We start from the raw sequence: 12,147 nt of genomic DNA, 5'->3' as shown, positions 1-12,147 counted from the left end.
AAAAAAAATTAAATAATATATATTTTTAAAATAATTAAATAATATACATTTTTATGCGAGTTTAACTAAATAGACGGATTAAATATTTGAAATATTTAAATATTGTTCTGGACTGGGCCTAAGGTCCAATAACTGAGGAGATCTTCTTTCTCAACCGACATGCACAATCCAACTGTGGCGCAACCCAAATTAACACTACCAAGGTCAACATACAATATACCCAGCATAATGCTCGACATCAGAATAATGGGTATTCACCGCCTAAGAAGGCTCCTCGGCCATTTTGGGACAAAATTGATGGCATTAACATGCTTATCAATGGTCTTGACCCAATACCGAAGGCTATATATACTTTTCTCATCATCTCATGCAGAGAAGACATATGTACATTATCCTTCCTCTTAAAATATTTACTTCACATTTAGACTAACTTGAGCGTCAGAGCACCTGCAGTTACAGAAGCGCTTCTTCTCATGGGCAGTTGCTCGGCCTCTTGCCATAAATTTTGGAATTTTTAGGGGTTATAGTTTAAGGCAAAATTGAGAATTTTTTGTTCCAACACTAAGATTAACTGAAATTTTGAAGAGTTAATTAGGACAAAATTAAAAAAAACAAAAAAGATTATTAGACTAAAATTTTGCCCCGACTTAATATAATTTCTGACTCCGTCATTATGCACGTATAAAATTCTCCTTCACAAATGGAAAAGGAACACTATTGTTGATTTTTATCGAGGTATGATCAAATATTTTTTTTTGTGAAAAGTATACCGTTTGATCTGCAAAATATAAATACTGGACAGAACAGTACATGACAGTACAAGATAGAACAACACAGGACAAACGTTTAAGGTATTGAACAAACTTTGTGTTGTACGATGTTTGGTGGATAAAAGGTTATTTTTGTATTTTAGACAACTTGTGCTGAGGACAAAAAGTTGTCCCGTGGTTCTGTGGGGGACAAGAATTTCAAGTTTTGTCCTGTCCATTGGCCCCTAGTTTGTCCAGTACCAGGAACAGTTTTAAAATCAAACACAGTACAGCAAAAGTTGTCCTGTCCAATCTCTTATTTTTTAGCAGACCAAACGCATGTGTCGCTAACAGATCGAGTCATCAACGGTATAAGAAAAATGTAAATTACTGGAAAAACATGTTGAGGGATAATTTGACTAGAAAACAAGAGATGTAACAGATAATTTGACTATAAATTAGCAGAGAGCATGCCTCTTATGTTGGGATTGACGGATTTAGAACATAAGTGACTATTTAATAAAATCGAATATTGTAAATTAAAGTTTGATTGTTAGAGTCATCGACTCATATAATAGATAAAAAAAAAAACTCAATGTACGTAGTTTTTACACTGGATTTTGTCAAAAAAATGAATGTTAAAATTGGTGCAAAATCAATTTATAACTGTCCAAAAAAATTAATTACACCGATTTAAAATTGACATTAAATATCAATAGTTAATTGTTTAGTGGTGATTGACACTGAATATGATAGGAATGATCACAATTCAATTCCCATAACTGTGATTGAAATGAAATTAAAATTACTTGATATCAGAACTGACCTCCGATTAGGCGGTTCATTGAACAAAAATTAAATTGGTATCAAATTGATTTATTATACCGGTTTTAAGACCGGCGTCGAATATAATATTTTTAATACCGGATGATAACACCAACACCAATAGAAAATAATAAAACGGTGTTAAATCTTCAATCTACACTAAGTAGTGTGGAACTACAATGAATTAATATAGGTTCCAGAGAAAGAATAGGCTATTGTTGCATTAGTTATTTTAAGGTGATGAATTATGTTTTTTAGGAGGATTTAAGTTTTGTTTGATAAAAAATAGTGGATGATTGATAAGTTAGTTTATAGCGGATAGTTTATAAACTAGTTTTTAGCTTATAGCGAATAAGTTAGCTAATTAAATTTGTAGTGTTTAGTAAAATTAGCGGTTAAACTCCTTATAAGCATGAAATGACATAAAAAACATATGTTTAATTAATATTTCATTTTTTCAAGTAAGATGATAGAGTAAAATTGAAAGAAAAATGACAAGTTATAAGCTCATAAGCTACCTGAAATAGCGTTTGAAAATTAAGATGATAGGGTATTTCATTTATTATTTTTTTATTAGTTTTTTAAAATATAATAACTACCCACTAACCATGTACTTTTATGTCATTTTGTACTTACAACAGATAAATTTGCCAAACACTTTAATTTTATTCTACTAATTTTTTAACTATAAGTTATCAGCCATCAGCTATCAGCTATAAGTCAATTTTTCAACTATAACCTAACTTATCACTTATTTTACTGAGCATAATCTCATAGACAATATAACTCATGGTCTCATGCTCCATATGCATTACGTCATCAAGGTCTAGATTCACTAGTCATACAACAACTCTCTCCATGCTTTGCTTTCGATACAAGTTGAGGAATTTATGTGATCATATTCATCTAGACCAACTTTTCTTCTATTTGTCAAGAGAAATCTTACTAAAAGCATCAATGCCATCAAGGGATTATTTAGACATAAAGAATATTTTCTATCAAACAATCATAACTATTGTAAAAGCTAAAATTTAAGTTTTTGATAAATTAACTGTACACTTTACAAAGTAATTTTTTCATATTTTTAAAGCACGTAGTATAATTTTTTGATAATTGACAATAATTTGATTAAGGTGAATCTATTATTAACAACAGAAAATAATTTTATACAACGTCTGTTGTCAAAATTTATGTGTCAAAATAATATGCGTATGATGAATCTATTATTGTTGGAGCTGCTAATTAACATTGTGCTTTGTGCTTGTAATTTTGGTGCCCGGTGGAAGCAAAATCCAGGAAGCTTGCTCGCTCACTCACACACATTTTCGTATGTACTCTCTCCGACTTTATTTATAAGCAAAATTTATTTTTTAGATTCATTAAAAAATCAATGTATCTAGCCTATATCTAAGCTAGATACATTGATTTTTCAATAAATCTAAAAAATAATTTTTGTTTATAAATAAGGCCGAAATAAGTATGTATTTTCTCCAAAATTATTATATGTTAAAAAGACTTTTTAGGTTCACTATAGTTTAGTTGACAGAGACATTACATGCAATATATAGGGGTTGAGGTTCGGACTCCGGTACTCACACTTATTCACATTAAAATGTAAAATTCTAATTACTATGTTACTTGATAAAAATAAAAATTAAAAATTGGTGTATATGATCTATAATATAAATCAAATTCATCACCTTCCAAATAACTTTAAAAATGATTTTTTAAATATAACAGTGATGAGAGAAAGAATGGTATAGCAAATGGTTTCACTTCACCACTCTCCTACTCAGCTTTCATATATTAATGTACCGACTCTGCCATATCTACTAATATATCTGATCATTTCCCTTCAGTGTGTCATCTGTCACATATGTCTTCTTACCAAAATTTAAATGTTTTTGACGGTAGGTTCAACTTGGATAGACTTTTTTGGCTTTTATATTGGTAAGTAAAAAATATAGAAAATTGTCAATAAAACAAAAAGTATGTATACAAAATTGAATAAACAAAGTATTGCCTAATTAATGTTCGTTTCAGTTTTTTTTTACTCATTTGATATTTGTTTGGCGGCAGGGACTAAATAAAAAAAAAACTTATCAATCAATAGTTATTTATCACTTATTAATCACATTCATGATCACTAGTTCAAGTGTTCAAACTTGTGTTCATTGCAGGAACACTACTCCCCCTTATAAGTGAAATGGAAATACCAGTCACAAGATAGAGAGTACATATATTCCGTTCCGCCCTCACGTGTAACATACCACGTTTTAAAGTATTGTTTGCTTTGGGTTATGTGTGATCTTTCACGATTTTGTCTTTTGTATATAAATTACACTTAGCCTCAATTCCTAAGCAATGTGAGACTTTTAGGTGTATCAGAACATTTATCCTCCAGTCGAGGCTAAAGGCCATGTGGCGTCTGCCCCCTTCCTTCTACTACCAATGTTCTGTGCCACCCTCAAGTGCACCACACCACGTTTGTGGGGTTTAAGAGGAACATGGGGGGCGAAAAAAGTAATTTTCTAAGCCATATGCTTCTTGCTTCTATTTTTTTCCATCAATTGACCCAGCCCACCTATACGATCTAACGAAAAAAGAAGTTGTAATCAAGTGTGACCGAACTAACATGAGTGTGCAGAATCAAACAACTTGAACAGCAGGTACACTATATTAAATCTCAGTCATCTAAATAAAATAATACTATATCAAGGGTTACTAATAACATTGGTCCAAGTTTGACCAATCTTTTGATAGGTGCATATTATACTGAACCTATCTCGTTGATAATCATGTAATCATAGGGATGGAGATCATACTCATAAGCAAGATAGAGAGCATAAGAGTATTCATGATGAAGATACTCATAGAAATTCATATTGAATGAATATAGATTGATAAAAGAATGAGTAAAATGTACAATGAGTAAGAATGAGTAACTAACTCTCTAACTAACTTTCTAACCTCCTAACCAACTCAGTAACCTATTAACTAACTATCTATATTCTTAATAGTCTCCCTCAAACTCAACATTCGGAAATTTACCAATTTGAGTTTGGAATACAATGAAAATACAAATTTGTAGAACACCAAAATCACACAATGTACTATAGTAAAGAACTAAACACCTAGACAAATCATAACAGTAACATTGTTGGCACAATGTCAGCATAATAGGCCCAGTAGCAACCGATCTTGGCTTTAAGGACAAGATACCAAAGATTCAAAACAGTAGGGTTCGGATACTTCCACCTTTAATTCTGCTTCGATCACTTCGATCCAAGACCAACTTTACTCGAATGAATCCTTAAGGACCTTGACAGTGTAGTTTGTGCACACGAGACCAAGTTCAATGACAAGCAATCCACTCCTTCAACAATTGACAAAACTTTTGTGAGAATCTTGTCATTAAGGTATCTCCATTTGAACCAATATGCAGTAAAGTGAAGTGAGGACTTGATCTGATGTATCTTTGAGTAATTTAGGAACATATTCATCCAACTTGGTGAATCGCCCTTCATATACGGAACAAAAGATACCAATCTTGACTACAACTGTAACAAGTAAGATTAAAACCAATCTGATCCAAGGGAGAAATAGCAGTGAAGTCCAAACTTAATAACAATGCAAATATCTTCCACAGTTGTAACAACAATAGAAGCAATCACAACATTCCAATCGAATTGAGAGAACAAATCACATAAGAATACTTCCAAAGGTATTGAAGTCATAACTACCATCAATCAATCTTGGACAATGTTGTTGCAGAACTGACCCCTATATTGTGATAGCCTCCCTCAAACTCATAGTAAGAGAATACTTAGTATGAGTTTGGAAAACAGAAACCAAACAGAAAACAAAGACGAATTCAACATAGGAAAGTTCCGCCGAGATTGAAGGGAAAGAGTGAAATTGAATCGAAAAATAACATGATAGAGAGCATAGTAGCAGAACTGGAAATATAGCAAAGTAATTTCCAAATCCAATTCCTTATTTTGTGGTTATCTAACTTTCAGCATGTTGCAATGAGGCCATAAGCAACCAACAACCAAACAAACTAGAAACAATGAAAGAATCAATGAAACCTATCTTCATGACAACTTCTAACAAACATGCAGAAAACTGATAACTAAGTCCAGCAGCGATTTCCGCCGGGATCGAAGACAAAAACACGCAGTAAAATACATCGAAATGAGCTTTGACAGAAATATCAGCATAACAACGGGACTGTAAATCACTGATATAATTCCACTGGGATAAAAAATTGTGATGTCTAAAGCTCGATGGTGAGAAATGAAAGTGATGCTCTCCGACAAACACAGTAGAAAATCAGAAAGCGTCTCACCTTTCTTGTTGTTCTGATCTTGATCTTGCGAGAATCGGACGTTGCCATCGTGTTGACGCTCGAATTTGATCGGAGAAGAGAACGATTGAACACCAGATTGATTCTTCGATTTTTGGCTGACTGCAGAAAGCACAAACTCAGTTGCAAAATTCTTCGATTGCTTGTGTTCTTCCGAAGCAGTGATCGCGAAATCTACATCGTTGCAGCAAGAATCACCAAGAAAACAAGTAATAGCCCCAATCTTGATGAAGAAACCATAAAAATCTGATGCAATCGAAGGAATAGAAACTGAAATGATTGGACTTGCGAAGCTGCAAAAAAGGATTGAATCTTGCGAAGTTGAAAATTCCAGGTCTTGAGTAGAAGTGCTGAGAATTGCAACATCGACGGATTCATCTTCTTCACAAATTTCAGAATCGTAAGCGGAAGCACAATCTTCATCTTCATCCCTCGGGTATCGCTCTGATACCATGTTGATAATCATGGAATCATAGGGATGGAGATCATACTCATAAGCAAGATAGAGAGCATAAGAGTATTCATGAGGAAGATACTCATAGAAATTCATATTGAATGAATATAGATTGATAAAAGAATGAGTAAAATGTACAATGAAGTAGTTTATTTATAGGACTATTTGGAGTAACTAACTCTGTAACTAACTTTCTAACCTCCTAACCAACTCAGTAACCTATTAACTAACTATCTATATTCTTAATATATCTTCAATTTTGTTCCCTCCAATTTGGAGGATAAAAGATGAAATATAAAATTTGTTCCTCGATCTCCATCATAAAAATCCAAACAATGGAATGACAAATTTATACTATTTCACTCTATTTGTTTCATTCCATTATATTTCATCAACCCAAATAGAGCTTTAACGAAACATTCAATTATTGACAATACTACTTACATAAAGTAAGAGCGTACATCATAAGCTATAGACTATAGTTACACAAACACATATTAGCTCAATCTAGAGGTATTTACAAATTGTTATATTTGCGGGAAAGCAAAAGAAAATGAAAATTGGTGAAACTTGTGACACGGTTTTTTAAAAAAAATTGGTATCCTGTCTTAGGACCGACAACTTGTGACACGAGTTAGAGCTCAACTTGCTTCTAAAACTTTAGTGGAGCTATGATTTTTGAGATAATTTAGTCCCTGATTCTTTTAAAAAAGCTTAAATGATCAATTCGTCCCTGGAAGTTCAGGAGTTTTTGGTTTTCATCCCTGTATCTTTTTTTTGTTTTAAAATAATCTCTGAATGTGCAAATCCATTTGATTTTAGTCCTTAACGTTAAGTGTCGTTACAAAAATGATGACATGACAAACAAAGGCTGACATGACAATGTGTGACGTGGCAAATGATGACATTCAGTCATTTGAGTATTTTTAATTATTATTTTACATTATTTTAGTTAGTTTTGGAAGTATTACATGATCACAAAGAAGAATTTACGAAGAAATTGACATTTAAAAGAGTTTGAAGACTAAAGATGAAAGGAGATAAAACTTAGAAAAAAAATCCAAGTTTTAGAAGTAAGTCTCGCATGAGTTCTCTGTTTTTCTCGCATCGCGACAAGTTTTCAATAGGGATGCGATTTCATGTTCCCACAAGCACATGACGTCAGCCACGCGTCACCTAGGGAGACAACTTGCAACAGCATGACAGGATTTGACTACTTATGAATGACGTGTCGTCAAATCTCCTATTTGTGGGATGTGATCTAAATTTATATGGCACAATTTTAACACGTTAGGCAGCCTATATATAGGCCTTTGGATCATAGAAAAAGGATGACTTCCGGAGAGAGAGAAAAATCACGTCGCAGCAAAAGAGAAGAAGACAATTCTAGGGTTTCGCCGTCGCGGTCTTCATCGGTTATTCATGTATAATTTTCTTAACTCTTTTGTTATGTCAATTATTATTATGAGTAACTAATCTCATTAGATTAGGAATTATAGATGATTCTCTTTGAAACTATCTGAGCCATGTAACTACGTGTTCTAGTTTATTCAATGAAAACTTATAATTATTCAGTTAATCTTGTGTTTATTGCTTTTCGTTAATTGATCACTTTCGAATTGATTTTAAGTTATAAATCACTATTGACCCTAGGGTTTATACTGGAACTAGATTAATTGTTTGTCAATCGTAATTGCTATAGGAATATAGAATTAATTGACATGATTGTTAATATAACGTTCGTTAAAGCTTTTGATAATATTAGTTTCGCCTAAGGAATTAGGGTACTTTATTAGATAAACGGGATTGATGAGCCAAGGAATTGGACTCGGTCTATTTTGTTATATTGTCGTAATTATAAGAATTTCATTGTTGAGGGCTAGAACCTAGAGTACCAGATAGGGACAAAGAGAGGATTCAAAATAATTCCTAATCGTCTTTCTCTCATAAAAGTTTACGTTTCAACCTTCTTTCAATTTTAATTATTGTCATTGTTACTACAAATCAATCTAAAAACCCCCCTTTGCAATTTATTAATTAATCCTAAATTCATTGAATTGTTTCGTTGAAATAAGAACAATCCCTGTGGATACGAATCTTATAAATTTTATTACTTAACGACGAATTTAGTACACTTGCTAAAATTGTCATCAAGTTTTTGGCGCCGTTGCCGGGGATTGTTGATTAATTTCAACAAGGCAATTTCGTTTTATTTAGGATTTACTTATTTTTCGTTTTTTTAAAAAAAAAATAAAAAATTTAAAAAACCATACTTTATTTATTCATATTGAACAGTGCTATTGAGGTATTTTCTTGTTGTTTATGCGAGGTAAAAAAGTTGCAACAGAGCTTCTTTTTGATTCTGAAATCGAGAAGACTGCAAAGGCGAACAGGAAAGCAGCACGGTTAGCTGAGCAAGAGCTGGCTGAAGTATCAAAAGGAATTCCATCAGACACAGGTTCTCAGTTTGAAGAAGAAGACACGATGGCCGATGACCCACCACCGCCGCCTAGGCGTACCATGGGAGACTATTGTCGCAGAACAGATGCAGGACAAATTTCTATGGGGTTCCAACCGGCGAATCCTGTGACATTTGACATCAAGAATATAGTTCTCACCGGGCTAAGGGATAAACAATTTGATGGAAGTGCAACCAGAGATCCATGGGAGCATCTGGAACGCTTTTATGAGACATGTACTATGTGTCGTCCTGAAGGTTACACTGATAGTCAAATTAAACTCAGGTTGTTTGGGTTTACTTTGATGGGAAGAGCAAAAGACTGGTTGCAGTGTATTCCGAGTGGTACCATAAACACTTGGAAAGAGCTCGAAGATAAATTTTTGGAGCGTTATTTTACTAATGATATGTTTTTGGCAAGAAGGGCTGATATTACTGATTTTGAACAGGGCGAGTCAGAGTCTCTATATGAAGCCTACGAGCATTTCAAATTGTTATTGAGGAAATGTCCGAATCACTCTTTGGACAACATGGAACAAATGCAGATATTTATCAGAGGTCTGAGAATGCAATCCAGAATGCTTATAGATGCCTCAGCTGGAGGTACAATTAGAAATAAAAATGAGGATGAAGTCAGACAATTGGTGGAGAACATGTGCATGAATGAGTATCGTTCCAAAAGTGACAGGAAGAGAGGTGTGATCGCAGTTGACACAAACACAACTCTACTAGCCCAGATCGAGATATTAAACAAAAAGTTAGCTGCAAAGTCTTTAGCAGAGGCGAATGCTAGTCAGGTTCAAGAAGTCAAATGTGATTTTTGCCACGGGCCACACGCTAATGGAATGTGTTCACCTGAAGCTGGAGAAGTTAATTATGCCGGAGGATATCAGAAAAATAACCCTTATTCCAACACATATAACCCAGGTTGGAAAGATCACCCTGATCTGCAGTGGGGTAATCAAGGTAATTCTTCTCAAGGGAACTCTCAAAATCCACCATCTAGAAAATCATCTCCCTTGGAAGAAACAATTAATAAGTTCATGCAGATGACTCAGAGTAACTTCGAAGCCATGAGAGCCAGTCAAGAAACATCCAACAGAAATCATGAAGCTTCCATCCGAAATCTTGAAATACAAATTGGGCAAATATCAAAACAGGTGGCTGCTCAGTCTAATGGGGGTTTTGCTGGAAACACGTTGGATAATCCAAGGAATGAGAGTTGTAATGCCATTGGGTTGAGAAGTAGAGTTGTACCATCGGTAGTAAGTAAAAAGAGTGAGAAAATAAAAGAGTCTGAAGTAGAGAAAAAGAGTGAAACTGAGGGAGAAGTAGAAAATGAGCGGTTGATTGTAAATGAGGGAGAAGTAGAAAAAGAGGGTGGAGTCGAAAAAAATGAGAGACTAGAGGAAGAAAAAAATGAGAATGAGAATAAGGGAAACACTGAGGGAGAAGTCGAAAAGATAGAAAAATTAATTGATGCAGATTCGATGCTCAGAAAAACCAAAGCCCAACTTCTCAAGGAACATGGGAAAGAGCAGGTAATTCCTTCTTATGTGAAGCTTCCATATCCTCACCTTAAGAAAAAGAAAGAAAAGGAAGAAGGGCAATTCAAAAGGTTCGTAGAGGTGTTCAAAAATTTGCAAATTAATGTTTCCTTCAGTGAAGCTTTGGAGCAGATGCCGATATATGCCAAGTTTATGAAAGATCTCTTGTCAGGTAAGAGGAAACTTAGGGGTGACGAGAATGTTACCTTGTCTGAGGAGTGTAGTGCAATTTTGCAAAGGAAGCTTCCCCCGAAGTTGAAAGACCCTGGGAGTTTCACTATTCCGTGTTCAATTGGTAAGGTAAAAGTTGAAAGAGCTCTTTGTGATTTAGGCGCTAGTATTAATTTGATGCCGCTATCCATGGTAAGGAAGCTTGATTGTGGGGAACCTAAGCCAACAAAAATGACTCTGACATTGGCTGATCGCTCCATCACGTATCCCTATGGAGTTCTTGAAGACGTGTTGGTAAAAGTTAATGATTTATTTTTTCCAGTCGATTTTGTTATACTTGATATGAATGAAGACTCAGAAGTCCCCTTATTGTTGGGAAGACCATTCTTGGCTACCGGTAGAGCGTTGATAGATGTGGAGTTAGGTGAGCTAATGTTGAGGTTTCAAAATGAACAAGTGACTTTTAATGTATTTGACTCTATGCGTCATCAGAATGAAAACCCTCAATGTTACCAGGTTGGTGTAGTTGAAGAGTTAGAGGAGGAAGTTGCTCAAGATGAGCCACCAATTAGATCAATCGAGCAAGTTAATGTTCTTGTTGAAGAAAACAAAAAGAATGGAGGAAGCATGAAACATATGAAAGCTCCTATGGAAACTCCAAAAACACCTCTGAAAAAGAAAAGAAAAAAATGGAGGAACAAGTGGGAGAGGTTTAGGAAGCTGACACTTGAAAATTTGGTCTTTGTTTCTAAAAAGGATGATATATGCCCCAAGAAGGAAGAAACCAAGGTTGAAATAACTATCAAGTATCCACCCTAACATTGGTGGGTAGATCGTCAAGCTCATGACGGTAAAGAAGCGCTTGATGGGAGGCAACCCATCCGGTATTTTTTATTTCAGTCTTTATTTTTAGTCAAAAAAAAAACACAAAAAGAAAAAAGAAAAAGAACAAAAAAAAAAAAGAGAGACTATCAATGATGTCATCTGCTGACAATCCCGTATGTTGCATCCTTATGTCTTGTTTATTATCAAGTTTAAAGTTTTTATGTCTTTTCAGAATTGTCAGTGTGTTAATAACTGAATTTGCATGATGAAAATCTCTTAAACTTGCACATAAAAGAATAATTGCAGTGTGATTGCTCATAAAGTGCAATGGTTCAAGAGACAAAGAGACGAATTGGAAAGATGGAGTTTTGCACGGTGTATTAGTTCAATCTTCAGATACCTCAGCTAGTGAGCATATCGAGCCAAATAAAGTCCACGGTATACTTTTTCTTTCACATCTTATGAGTGTATCCATGCTTTGTATATTTTCTAGAACTTGCAACTATTCTCTACTGTTGATTGGTTTTGCATTTACACACATAGAGGCACATTTGTTTGGTACTCTGAGCCTTTTCAAGCTACCCTGTTTATTATTTATCCGTTGCTAAACCATTTTGAGCCTAAAAAAAAAAAAAAAAAAAACCCTTTTCTTTCGGTGACATACCAAATTATAAGCCTTTTAGACCTGAATTTTTTTATCTGTTTGCCCTCCTTGGAGTTAGGTAGAAGCTTTAAATTTTCTTGTCATG

The 12,147-nt window shown here is 34.3% G+C and overlaps 1 protein-coding gene across 1 annotated transcript; it reads left to right on the top strand.

The window, feature by feature from the left end:
• The first annotated feature begins 8,719 nt into the window (after positions 1-8,719).
• LOC123892236 lies at positions 8,720-11,070 on the top strand. Its single transcript, XM_045942043.1, has 2 exons — positions 8,720-10,997; positions 11,066-11,070. The coding sequence occupies exons 1-2, from the start codon at positions 8,720-8,722 to the stop codon at positions 11,068-11,070; spliced, it is 2,283 nt and encodes a 760-aa protein (XP_045797999.1).
• The last annotated feature ends 1,077 nt before the right edge of the window (positions 11,071-12,147 follow it).

The sequence above is a fragment of the Trifolium pratense genome, linkage group LG6 (assembly GCF_020283565.1).
Source record: "Trifolium pratense cultivar HEN17-A07 linkage group LG6, ARS_RC_1.1, whole genome shotgun sequence".
NCBI lineage: Eukaryota > Viridiplantae > Streptophyta > Magnoliopsida > Fabales > Fabaceae > Trifolium > Trifolium pratense.
This window is presented reverse-complemented; position numbering and strand designations above follow the sequence as displayed.